Source organism: Triturus cristatus, chromosome 10 (genome assembly GCF_964204655.1).
Source record: "Triturus cristatus chromosome 10, aTriCri1.1, whole genome shotgun sequence".
NCBI classification, from domain to species: domain Eukaryota; kingdom Metazoa; phylum Chordata; class Amphibia; order Caudata; family Salamandridae; genus Triturus; species Triturus cristatus.
The window spans coordinates 1,048,704,865-1,048,718,264 of record NC_140593.1 but is presented as its reverse complement, the minus strand read 5'-3'; the positions used below and the strand labels follow the sequence as shown (position 1 = coordinate 1,048,718,264).

General features: G+C 47.0%; 1 protein-coding gene across 1 annotated transcript in view; it reads right to left on the bottom strand.

Moving 5' to 3' along the window:
• The window catches only part of LOC146796538 (actin, cytoplasmic 1-like), a 104,643-nt gene that overhangs the window by 83,310 nt on the left and 7,933 nt on the right, over positions 1–13,400 (bottom strand). The window contains exon 2 of the mRNA XM_085629159.1: positions 519–647. Within this exon, the coding sequence (XP_085485285.1) occupies positions 519–641 (123 nt within the window). The 5' untranslated portion in view covers positions 642–647. The remainder of the gene's footprint in view (positions 1–518; positions 648–13,400) is intronic.

Genomic DNA, 13,400 nt, shown 5'->3' with positions numbered 1-13,400 from the left:
GACTATACAGGCGTACTGCTCCCTCCCCCTCCAGCAAAGGATGGGTGCTGTTGACCAAAACACCTCTGACTGCAGGTTCATCATAATACCTATTGTAACTCATCACACACCTTCACAGTGAAAGGCCATAACAGGTAAATATACAGATCCGACCCATAGTTGGCACAAGTCAAGACTGGTGGGGTATGGATCCTTTCTGTGATGGCCATAACATTCACGCCTGTATAAAGCACAGGTTAGGACTTTTCTTCTGTAAACAACAATAAGTAAAACTAAAAATTGTTGGATAAATACTGAGAAGACATGAAAGTCAGCGTGTTTGTGTTTTGTAATGAAAATGTTTGATTGGTACCAGACATGCACTTCATTGGTATTTACGTGCGAAAGGGACCTAAAGCGTACTTCTGTGGTTTTAAATCGTTTAGCACAATATCACTCAACTAATATATGAACAAAGGAAAATAAACTAAAGGAGCCATGCTATACCAAGTTGTTCTTGCAAATTAGAGGTCACTTACCTGGTATCTTGGGTGTCCCACGATGGATGGGAAGACAGCACGTGGGGCATCATCTCCAGCGAAACCGGCCTTGCACATACCGGATCCATTGTCAATTACCAGTGCAGCAATATCATCGTCCATGGTGAACTGTGGGAAGAGGAGGCATGAATACTGTTAGCAGCAAGAACAGGTGGAATATGGGGGGAGCTGGAGAGTAGAATGGCATTCACTCATTACACATTTTGCCCCATATAAACTACTTGTGAATTATTGCTGCATTCTGTATGCAGTACAGGAAGAGTTGCACAAAGACCTCAAAAGGATTCTATAAATTTGTTCAATAATAAGAGAAAATATAATCCCTCGTGGTATGTGTATATTCACACCAAATCCAGGTCAGACCTTTACTACACCAGCTATGATTAGTTTCCTTATTTTCTCTGTTACTAGACCCAGCTTCATCGGACGTCTCTGTATGGAAGGGATGGGGTCTTTGCCAAACACATTCTTGAAAAAATTAGTTTAAAAAATAGAGAATTTCCAAATGTATCTAAAATAGGGTTAAAGATACACCCCATGTATTCCTCTTTTGTGTGACTGATTCTCTTTCTATCCACCCTTTGGTTGAGGTTCCCAGTGTCACACCTCTTGTGGGCTTGGTTCCTCTTGTGTTTCTATTCACCATCTAAATTCCCGAATTCACCATCTGCGGCCGATGACCCTCACAATCATCCACTTTGTGTTGCTGGATATTCATTCCATTCCATTTCCTCCTCTCCTTCTGCTCTTTTGGGTTGCTTCTACCTCGTGCTCACCACGCCCTCCCTTCCGCTAATTACCCACTTGAATAATCCTTATGTTACTGCGCCTTATCCTCCCTTGCATGAGGTGATCTCCTCTTCCATCCCACCTTCTGTAAATGATGCTCCCTTCAACCCACCACTTTGTTCCTGTTATTCCATATCTACCTCGCTTTGTGAGGCAAATCCACGTTCCCCGCGTGGCATGAAGGAGGTCTTCTGTAACCTTTGTGTAGGACAGATTCCACTTTAAAGGCTATTTTTAACTGGTCACACTATTTCATCCCAAAGAATTTCAGTTTGTTTATAATGTAAATGCTTGGTGTGGCATTGGAGTGTAGGTTTTGGTAAATCACATCAATCGCCCTACCTTTACCTATTTTCCTTGTTACTGACTCGAAGGAATCAATTAGATTTGTCTAATATGACCTTCCTGTGTTACATCACATTTCAATGGACCTAGTAACTAGCTTCTCCCAAGAAACAGTGACGGATGACTAAATCCTGCATAGGTGATTTCATAAATGTTCTCCTCCCCAGGTGTTGTATTGATTAACCTGAAGGTGTAGGACGCTTCTGACTTAAAAAGTAGATCACTCTTCTTTCAATTATATTTGACTACATAACATCTCAGGAAATACTTAACTGTGACGTATCTTTAGTTGCAAAACTGTTCCATACTTTCATTCTTTTCAGAGTAGGAGCCCTTTTTTATGAATGTGTTTCACTCTTGTAAATAACTCAACAAGGTTGTTAGTCTCTGTGCTCTGTTAATTTCTTACTATAGGTCTCACTGCAAGTTCACCTGGGATACCCATGTGGTTTTCCTGCACCAGAGAAAACGATATCATGGGGATGTGTAATTATGAGACACTTGAATACCTTTGTACTTAATGTTTTCTTGGTGAGTTGTCTGAATGGGTGTGGGAAGGGGCATCAGCAACACAGTGTTGCCGATAAACTTGTAATCCGGATTCTGCAGGTAACTTCTGTTACTGAACCAATCTGGATTAATGGGACACTCGTAATGAGGGCTTTGTGGAAAAACATATTTTAATCGGTTTCCATAGAATCCACACTCTCCGTTCGTTATAAGGCAAATCGCTATAATTGAGAAATGTAGTAAAATTGCTAAGAACACATGCTCACTGTTTTATTTTTGTTTTTAAAAATGTAAAATTATTGATGAGAAGTTCATGAATTCCTTTAGTCAATGTTTCATCTGCTTTCTCAACCTCTAACTACGCACTAGTTCACAACGTCCTACCTGGTCCTGTCCCTTTACCAACTAACTCTTTGTGAGCCCCAGTATAAGGGATTCCTTGGTAAATCTGCTAGTCTCCAACTCCTCCAGGTGTTGTTTTGCAGTTCTTTTGTTGGCCTTTCATAAATTGTTCTTTTATTTCTATTAGTGACTGATTTTTAAAAAATGCAAAGTAATCTGTGAGTATGGTCTCCTTTGCTATATAGATTACGTTCGAAACATGTACTTTCAACAAGCATAGGCATAGCCAATAGGTCTCGCATTTACACGAGTTTGAGCTATTGACATTGTAAATAACAATGCCTTTTATTTTTGTTTTCGTTTTTAAAACATAAATAAAAGGAATTGTCATTTACAATGCCAATAGCTTAAACTCGCGTCAATGCGAGACCCATTGCATTGCAAATGCTTGTTAAGAAGAGGGGACCTTCAGAGAGGGCTTGCGCTCAGTGAATAACTTAGAGTGAATGAACTATTGACTAGGGTACACGGATGCTGCCAAACGCTACTTCAGAGCGAAAGGATCTATTTTCACAAAGAATAACGTAATTATGAATTATGGTCTTCCAGATGGATTTGATGTTGTTGCCCATCTCAAATATCTTTTTATCCAATACATTTCAATAGGACATTACTAAATCATTGCACAATACAGCGAGGCCTGCTACCACCTGGAAATAGGAAAATTTCTTGTAGTGATTCACAGGAAATGCAGCATTTCTTCCACCATCTCACTTACTTGAGTTTAATAATGTCGACCTGTAAATCGGTCTGTTAACAGAAAATAGGTGCATGCATTGTGCATCAAGCATGTCCTGCTGTTTGTTTGCGAGGCTGAATAGCAGACGAATGTTGGACAAATTGCAGTACTGATGGAAGCCAACGCTGCGGGGGATTGAATATTGCTTTGAGAAATCTTTCTGACTCATTGTTTTTTATTAGTCAAGAAAGGTCCCAGCTTTGGTTGCAGAAAGGTTTGGTAAATGCTCCAGTATACATGTAGAAGAAGGGAAGGGGTGTAGGAGCAACGGGGAGAGATGGGGTGACAGAAATGCAGAGACAGCAGAGAAGTGACAGGAGAAAGAGAGACAGAGGGAGAGGTAGAGGAGGCTCTAAGAGCAATCACAAAAGAGAACTGAAAGGGGTGACAGTCACCCTCCTTGGGGTGAAACTTATTGCACAAGGTGAGAGAATAGAACGAATATAGAGTGGGGAGCTGTGATAAGAAGAGGAGGGAGAGGGAAGGAAGGCATAAGCCGGAACATAAGAAGAAAGAAAAAGGGGATCGGAGAGAAGAGTGAGCAAAGGGAGAAGAGCAAAGTAGTAAGTGGAAGAAAGAAGAAAAGCGAGGATAAGAGGTTGAATTGAAAGAGAGAAAACATGGGTAGAGGTAACAAGCATTGGCCGCGCGGCAGTAAAAGTAACGCCGCGCGGCCGTAAAAGCAAAAGTGATCGCGATCACTCTGAAAGCGAAAGTGATCGCGATGACGCGCTAAAGCAGCGGGTGGAGGGGCATGGTGCTGAAGGCTGGTGCAGGAAAGGCAGATGGCTGGGCGAGAAGGGAGGGGGGAATGCGGGGAGCAGCTGTGCGTGTGCACGCCATCGTGCACTGAAGCTTGTAGCCAGCACAAAAATGTGGGCAGCACTATCAAAACCCACCTACTAAATGTCTCGCCAGACCAGCGCATGCGCTGGGTCAGGCAAGACCTAAAAAGCAGTATGCAAAGGATTCAGAAGAAGTTTGATTTCTAAGTGGTGAACTTAAAAGGCATACACAGCTAAATATTGCTTTCCATGTACTATTTACAAAGGGCCATTAGTTTGTTGCTTCTTAAAGAAAGCCTATATGCACAGACGTCTTTCGTTTGTGAACAAAAAAAGACGCAAATTGTATACCATAATGACAGCAAAGTAAAACAAATGAATCTGTAAATATGTAATATATATTTGTCCAACCCTAATCGCTTCAACTTTTGTTAATATGTACTCTTGAGTAAATTTGCAACTTGTATATATGTAACTCTAACCACGAGTGTCTGTAGTAGACATGTACTTACTACCATTCTTTTTGAGTTTAGAGTGTATCTGTTTGTATCATTTTGTATCTTTTATGTAATTTTGTACTCTGAAGTCCTCATGTAATGTAACTGGTTCTATTGTAAAGCGCTCTGACACCTTCGGGTAAAGTATGCGCTGTATAAAAACGCATAAATCAACCCACTTCCTTAACAAAACCGCCATTAACTGGCAATCAAAATGATATTATGTTCATAAAGTAACTACATCTAATAGCACACTAACTTATTTACAAACTACAAATCATGCTATATCTCAAATCTAACAAAAGGACTACTCATGCAAAAACTAATGGGAACACACATGGTTAATGTACCGATACACTAAATGACATGGTCTTGCTAGTGAATTAAAGCAATTTCATACTACGAAGAAGACATGAAAGCCAATGGATCAATGGTGCTGATCACCAGCCACGTCTATTTACCTCTTATTGTACTTTTTTCAAGGATTGCTAATGTAAGGTCTTCTAGACAGCTAAAGTGGTCAGTAACTACACCTAAAAAGCAGAATTTAGGAGCAAAAGTTATAAAACAGAAAATAATATGTAGAACAGTGTTTCGAACCTGTGGTCTGGGGACCCCTGGGTGTCCGCAAAGCCTCCTCAGGGGGTCTGCGCCTACTTAGAAAATCATATTATATTAACAGATTAATAAAGTGTATATAAATAAAGAAGCTACATGTACAATTAAAACATTTAGGGACTTACTTATAAGCCTCTTGCGCCGCCGGTACGCCCCTTAAAACGTACTGTAAATGTGAAGGAGTTAGAAATTGGAGGGTAAAAATGTAATTAGTATCCTCAGATTGATTTGTGGGAGCAGTGCAGGTGCATCAAACAGAATATAGTATGGATGAGTGGCCTCAATTGAATTTAGAAAAGTTCCAACCTTTCTATTAAAATTAAATTCTTTATTTTTTTATATGTGTTTGTATGATTTAAATAGAATGTGTCATCATTTGTGTATTTGTTTGATGAATGCATTTTTTCTGCATTTTTTGTGTTTTGTTTTGCGGTACAAATCATAGTCAATGTTTAGGCCGGGGTCCCCGGCTTCCAGTAATGACTCAGCGGGTGGGGGGGGCGCAGGATTCCACTAATGATTCAGTGGGGGTCCCCTGGTTTCTCTAATGATTAAGTGGGGATTCACAGAAGTTAAAAGGTTGAGACCACTTATGTAGAACACAAAATTCCTACTGCTTTCTGCATTATCTGAAAGGCCATCGCAATTCCTTAATAAACTCTGTTACATATCGCTTTGCACCTTGTTTCATTCATAGGGGTAGTTTTTGAGCTTCTGAATGGTCTGTTTACTTGCATTTTCCCAGGCACCTTTGGGATGGGCGAGAGCTGGGCTGGCGTGAAGGGTGTTGCCCTTCCTATGTTCCTCGAATGTCACTTCCTCCCTGTGTGTCATGCGCGGCTATACTGGCCACGTCTGTCTGCACCTTTACCTTTGACCCTGTTTACAAGGAGTCTCACTGCGGCCATCAGACGCTGCTCCCATAAAAGGCAATGTCAGCGCATCCTGGGTGATTTAATCGATAGTCGTTTTGCTGACACTCGAGGGGCGCTGAGTGTCATTGGTTAAATTAGAGCGCGGTCCAGTCGTAAACGTGGCACAAGAACTGCACGGGATTTCCGCTGAGTTTCTGGACGGATTTACACGTTTGCACGTACAATAAGGAAGTGGTTTATTTCCATGTAAAGCACTAGGCATAATGCACGCAGGACTCGTACGAGAGGCAGTGGTTAAAATGCTTGATAGTGTTATAACCACATTTACCGGTATTTTGCATTCAGGGAGGTGTAGTGTTGCGCCTGTGACGCAGCGGGCGCCACACAGTAACGTGCAAATCACGTGACCCGCGTAAGCTAAATAAAAGCTAGTTACGTGCATGCGTACGCCAGTAGGGCTGCGACCACGAGACTGAGCATACAAATCACAGCCGGCTCCGTGTCTTATTTATAGGCCCCGCCAGCTCCCGGAATTGGCCTGAGGTGTAGCCCTGAACCTCCGCGACGCTGCCCAACACAACAAAGTGGCGACGAGGGTGGGTGTGCTCGCGTGTTCCGCGTGCTGGTGTGGTGGCCGCAAGAGCGTTCCTCCGCTCGCGGTGCTCGTGCCCCAGTGCGCGCATGTGCTCGGCGACCCCCTGTGACAAGCGGCGCTGCACCCCGTGGCCATCGGCACGTCTGCCGCAACCGACCTCGGCCCAAGGTGCAGCGAGAAACAAGCGAAGCGCTGCAGTGGTGCCCACGTGGTCGAGGCCTCCACTTTGGCCTCGCTGCTGCTTGCCCCAGGCCCAGTGAGGCGCGCACTAGTGGAGAGCCAGCCGGTATCCCTGCGAACGGCGGGAGGAGCCTGCACTGAACTGTGAGTACCTCTCCCTGTGGCATAGTGGAGGGGAGGAAGACAACTCGAGCTGGTCCACTCACGATAAAAGCCGGCCTACAGTGCCCAGAGCATCACCACACAGCCTCACTAGGAGGCCTCTCCGCAGAAGGGGCGAGACACGACCACCAGAGCGGGGATCCCAGCGCAGAGGGAGCCAGGCACGCCAACCACACAAGAAGGCCCAGGCACGTGCGTCTGAGCTACGCAGCTGCACCCGCAAGTAAAGAGTGGCAAGAAGGCAGTGGCGCAAGGGCAGAACTGAGCATTGCAGAGGCCCACTGAGGCCTGGAGGACAGGGCACGGCGGCGGCATGGCCACCATTCCCCCCATCGAGCCCTTCACAGTAGAGGGACCACCCTCGTCGCTAGCGGCCAGGTGGAAGGACTGGGTGGACCGGTTGCGCATTTTCTTTGAAGCCACCAAGGTCCACAAGGACCAGAAGCAGGTGATGTTTATTCACCTAGGTGGCAAAGACATACACAATATTGTGAAAACGCTAGCTGAAGCTACCCCCAAGAGCCACCACACGCTAATAAATGCCCTCAACGAACATTTTGAACCAATGGCCAACCAGGACTATGAAAGGTTCATCTTTCGGCAAGCGCGCCAGCTTCCGGAAGAATTGCTGGACACGTACCACTCCCGTCTAAAGAACCTAGTGGCCACGTGTGGGTTTCGCGACGAGACTAAAGAAATCAGGGGACAAATAATACAGGGGTGCGCGTCGGCCAAGCTGCGTGAGCGCATACTAGAAGAGTCCGGCAAGCCCCTAGCGGAAATATTGACCATGGGACGGACCAAAGAACTGTCAAAAGCGTGTGCCGCGCACATGGAGGCGGCGCTGCAAACGCCGATAAAAGCAGAATCAGTCAATGTAGTGACAACAAAGACCCCACAGAGAAGGAGTAGAAGAGGACAAGTAAACCCACCCCGGGACAGGCAAAGACCTGCGGGTACTGTGGAGGACCGCCACACTCGGCGGCAGAGTGCCCCGCGAAAGGCAAACGGTGTTCAGGCTGTGGGCGATTCAACCACTTTGAAAAAGTGTGTCGGTCAAAAAAGTATCGCAAACCTCGCCAGGTAGCCCACACTATCAAAGAGGAGGACCCTGAGCACAGTGACATGGACGATGATGAGGAGGAGGAGAGAGTGGTGCACAAAATTCATATGATTGGCACGGCCACCCGTCAGTCGAGACGCCTACCACAGTGCAGCATTCGGGTAGGAACCCAGGAAGTCACCGCCGTGGTCGACACCGGAGCTACCATCAACATCATGGCGGTAACCCTATACAGTACCATGGATCCGAAGCCCCTGCTCCACCCCTCAACCATCACGGTGTTTGCGTATGGCCAAGATGCTCCTCTGAAGGTACGGGGCCGATTCCAGACGACCATAGCCCATGGCGCTAGGACAATCATGACTAACATCTACGTGACTGAAGATGGCCAAGGAATGCTCCTGGGGTGCCGAGCCGCGGAAGATCTCGGAGTCGTAACATTCGCCTTCGGAGTACATCATGAATCGCTACAACACCTCCTTGCGGAATTCACAGAAGGGTTCCAAGGAATAGGGAAGTTCAAGGGGAAAGAAATTCATCTCCACGTAGACCCAACGGTCCAGCCCGTCGCCCTACGCCACCGGCGAATAGCGTTCCACCTGTGACCCTTGGTGGAAGAGGAGCTCAAGAAACTGGAGGCCGCGGGGATGATTGAGAAGGTGTCAGGTCCCACGCCATGGGTATCCCCGATCGTCGTCACCCGGAAGCCTAAACAACCCGGCGCGGTGAGAATTTGCGTGGATATGAGACTCCCCAACGTGGCGATCAAGCGGGAACGCCACATCACACTCACGATAGACGACCTCATCGGAGAAATGGCGGGGGCCTGCTGGTTTTCAAAACTAGACCTGAGATCCGGATACCACCAATTAGTATTAGACGAGGCCTCCCGCAAACTCGCCACGTTTTCCACACACGTGGGACTCCGGAGATACACCAGGTTAAGCTTTGGTGTGTCCATTGCTGCAGAAGTATTCCAAAACGTGATACAAGAGTTGATTGCCGACATCCCCGGGGTCATCAATGTCAGTGATGATATCATGATCCACGCGACAACCATCAAAGAACATAACAAACGCCTACTTCAAGTGCTACGCCGGGTGCGGGACGCAGGCCTCACCCTTCACCGAGAGAAGTGCGAGTTCCTCTGCCGAAAGCTACAGTTTTTTGGTTACACTTTCTCCGCAGAAGGGGTTAACCCCTACCCCGAAAAGGTGCGAGACATCAAAGAAGCCACCGCGCCCACCAACATCACGGAAGTCCGTAGCTTCTTGGGAATGGTTAATTACTGTGGGAGATTCATCCCAAACTTGGCCAACTTGACATCCCCACTACGGGAGCTGACGAAGGAATCCACTACCTGGAGGTGGGGTCCGGAGCAGGTCCACGCCTTCGAGAAAATAAAGGAGACACTTTCCGAAGCGACCACCCTAGCATTCTTTGATCCCACAAAACTGACCCTAGTAGCCGTGGATGCCGGCCCGGTAGGGCTAGGAGCGGTTCTCCTGCAAAGAAAGAGCCAAAGCCGCCGCCACGCATTGAAAAGTGGATGTTGCAGCTACAAAATTATAACTGCAAGGTAGAGTACCAACCCGGGTCCAAGAACCCGGCCGACTATTTGTCTCGCCACACGAGAAAGGCCACAGCACAAAAGATGGAGGATGCCGCGGACACGGAAGAATATGTCAGGTGCATCACGGCGCGGTCCTGCCCTATACCCCTATCCATGGAGAGCCTCCGGGAGGCAACGAGCCAAGATGAATGTCTTCAGCGGGCCAAAAGCGCGATCCAGAACAGCAACTGGCACCGTTCTAAGGAAGAGTGGAAGGATCTCACCGCCACGGCACAAAAAGTGATGGACAGCCTATACCATGTCCGAGGGGAACTCACTGAAGACAACACTGGGTGTTTGCTGCGGGGGCACAGACTAGTCATCCCCACATCACTGACCCAGAGGCTGGTGGACCTCGCGCACATTGGACATCAAGGTATGGTGAAAACAAAGTTGCGGCTTCGCACCAAGGTGTGGTTCCCGCTAATGGATGATCTAGTGGAAGCCACAGTCAGGGCCTGCCCGGCGTGTCAGGTGACGGGGGAGACACCCAGGCCTGCCCTGATCATCGTAGAACCTTGCCCAAGGACCCCGTGGTCCCGTGTGAGCATTGACTGTGGCAGTTTGCCGGATGGCCGGCACACCCTGTTAGCGATCGACGACCACTCCAAGTATCCGGAGGTAGAAATAGTGTCCGTCCTCAGTGCCACGGAAATCATACCCAAGATTGAAAAAATAATGGCGGCCCATGGCCTCATGCAGGAGCTGCGAACGGACAACGGGCCCCCGTTTCAAAGTCAAGAGTTTTCGGAATATCTGAAGTTCCTTGGTATTCACCATTGGAGGATCACCCCTCGCTGGTCCGCCAACGGAGAGGTTGAAAGATTCATGCGAACACTCAACAAAGTGATACGGATTGCACATGACAAGGCTCAGTTGTTGGAACTGGCCATATTCACGTTCCTCCAGAGCTATCGCCAAACACCACACTCCACAACTGGTATTGCCCCTGCTCACTTGTTGATGGGAAGGGTAGTCAGTGACTCAATTCCGCACCGCCCGGAGTGGCGCCCGGAGGTCCCCAATGATAACCTCATAGATGCCCAACGCCAGAGAACACACGCGCAGGTCAGCCGTCGCCAACGGTCGACGGTGGTCAACCTCCGCAGAGGAGACAGTGTGTTACTCAGAAATAGAGTCACGAGCGGGAAGTTTCGGCTAGTCTTCGAAAAGGACCCCTGGACAGTGGTCTATGTCAAGGGCACCCGCATTGTGGCCACCCGAGGAAGAGAGAGAGTAACACAGAATGTGTCACACTTTAAGAAATACTACCCCGAAGTGCCTGAACGGTCACTCACCCAGGAGGACAGTCCCCGCAGGAGGATAGCAACAGAGGCGAGGCCGGACAGTAATGACGGGGGGGCCAATTCCTGAAGTGACTAAAGACGCTGGCAGTCTAGCAACTCCACCGCATATCCCGTGCCAGCGAGACCGGGGACCAGCGGATGGCGAGGTCCGGTCCTCTCCGGGGGGCGGTGACCAAACTCAGGTGATGACCAGTACAAGCGATGGCTCTCAGGGTCATGGACTGTCGCAATATCGTCTGAGGAGTAACCCGGAACCATCCTGCCAGTTAAGAGACCATTTAACGTAAGACTGTTTCATTTATTATTGGTGGGAGCTAGCGTGATGTCTGCTGTTTAACTTTAAGGCTACAGTTGGCTGCTCTATTTTATTTTGATGTTGTTGGGGAGGAATGTAGTGTTGCGCCCGTGATGCAGCGGGCGCCACACAGTAACGTGCGAGTCACGTGACCCGCGTAAGCTAAATAAAAGCTAGTTACGTGCCTGCGTACGCCAGTAGGGCTGCGACCACGAGACTGAGCATACAAATCACAGCCGGCTCCGTGTCTTATTTATAGGCCCCGCCAGCTCCCGGAATTGGCCTGAGGTGTAGCCCTGAGCCTCCGCGACGCTGCCCAACACAACAGGAGGGTCGAGGTCAAAAGTGGAGTGAATTCAAGGAGAGCTAAACTCTCCTGGGATCCTTTTAGACCCACACGGCAAAACGGCTGCAAAACATATTTCCAGCAGGCATCAGGTGTGTTTTGCACCCGGTTATTACTTGTGCTTACAAAGTGGGGTATAAATTATACCGCATAATGTGTGCATTGTTTAGAGTGACCCTCTCGACCCTAGGCACTGATAACAGGCGTTAGTTATTACCCAGGTTAATGGTACACATTTTATCCTCCTCGAAAGAGCCTCGCAGGTTTCAACCTGTGGCATTCAGGTTGCACACCATCTCGAAAACGGATGAAAATTGTCGACCAGGACTTTAGTAGAATGTTCAGATGTACTATTCGGATTGTCACTGTTGATGTGTATGCACGCTCTCTCTTGAGCGACCCCTCTGCAAGATTCATTGATTATTGCTGTATCTCCATACCCAATGTTGATCATACACTTTGCATTGAAGACTTCTTGTCCCATCGGTCAATATTGTTATTGAATTGTATAAAAAATAAAAATAAAGTTAAAAAAATAAAAATAAATTGTCGACCAGACTATTACATTAGCCCAGATTTTTGACATGATGTTCAGTGTTTTCGTGAGCAGGCTTTACTAGTGAGGCCCTATTAGTCATCCATTTGCACAGCTCTAGACATGTGTCCTGAGATGGACTCATTCCTAGGAAATGTATTCTGCTTTAATGAGCTGTGCTTCTAGTCCCAAAGGCTCACACGTCTGCTTTAAGTGTTGTATTGATAAAGTGTGAGCATCAAGCCTAGTTTTTTTCACTTTTTCTTGGAGCTACCACTTAAAAAAATGAATCAACTACCATTTCCTTTCCATAAAACTTTCCTTTCTCTTATTCATTCTCATTCATTTATCTTTCCAAACAGCCTACACCCCTCAGCCCCACAAAAAACCTAAACATTCTACCTTGAATTTCCTTTCTAATCTTTTAAAGCCCCTGTAGAAAAGGAGGCTTCCCCAACAGATAGTTGGCATTTGGCAGTGTGCCGCCTCTGCTGAGCCTCACTTTCAGAACTTCTGTTTTGCCCCTGCCGCTCTATGGAATAATGTACTGGATCTCTGTAGAAGCCCTGTCCTTCTGCTGGTTGTTGAAAGGTGCTGGTACTTTTGTCTTGGCTGCTCCTGCTAAGTTACTCATGGGTCTTACAATCCTTGAAAACAAAGATCCACGGAAATGCATGGAGTCTACGGTGAGGCCTGAGAGACGGATCGATCAGTGTCTGGTCAATAAAGCCAGATCAGTACTATATTTTCAGGATAACTGCTTGTTTGGTAAATTATTGCCATATAGATGTATCGAAAGAAATGTGGCCCTTGTGAGAATCTGGCACAGATCCCACCCATATAGACAAATGATGGACACTTGACTCTCAGGGTGTTGACGCTGTTAGATTTTTTAGCTCTGTCTGAACAGCACGGCTGTCTCTGACACCTGTTGTTACCAATTAATTCCAGCTTTACATAGAGGGAGCTTTGACACCACCCAGCGGAGTATTTCACTCCCACCTCTTGCTATTGGCTGTTTGAAGTATCATTCTGCCTCCTATAGAGTGTTTGCATTGAAATGTATGAGGGACTGTTTTGCAACTCAAAAGTACACTAGGATATCACACATTAAATTATTTATCTCATAGATGCACATACCTAAAGCAGTGATTTTTAAAACTTTTTTCACTGGAGGAGGCTTTTCAAAATGTTTTGGTCAGGGCT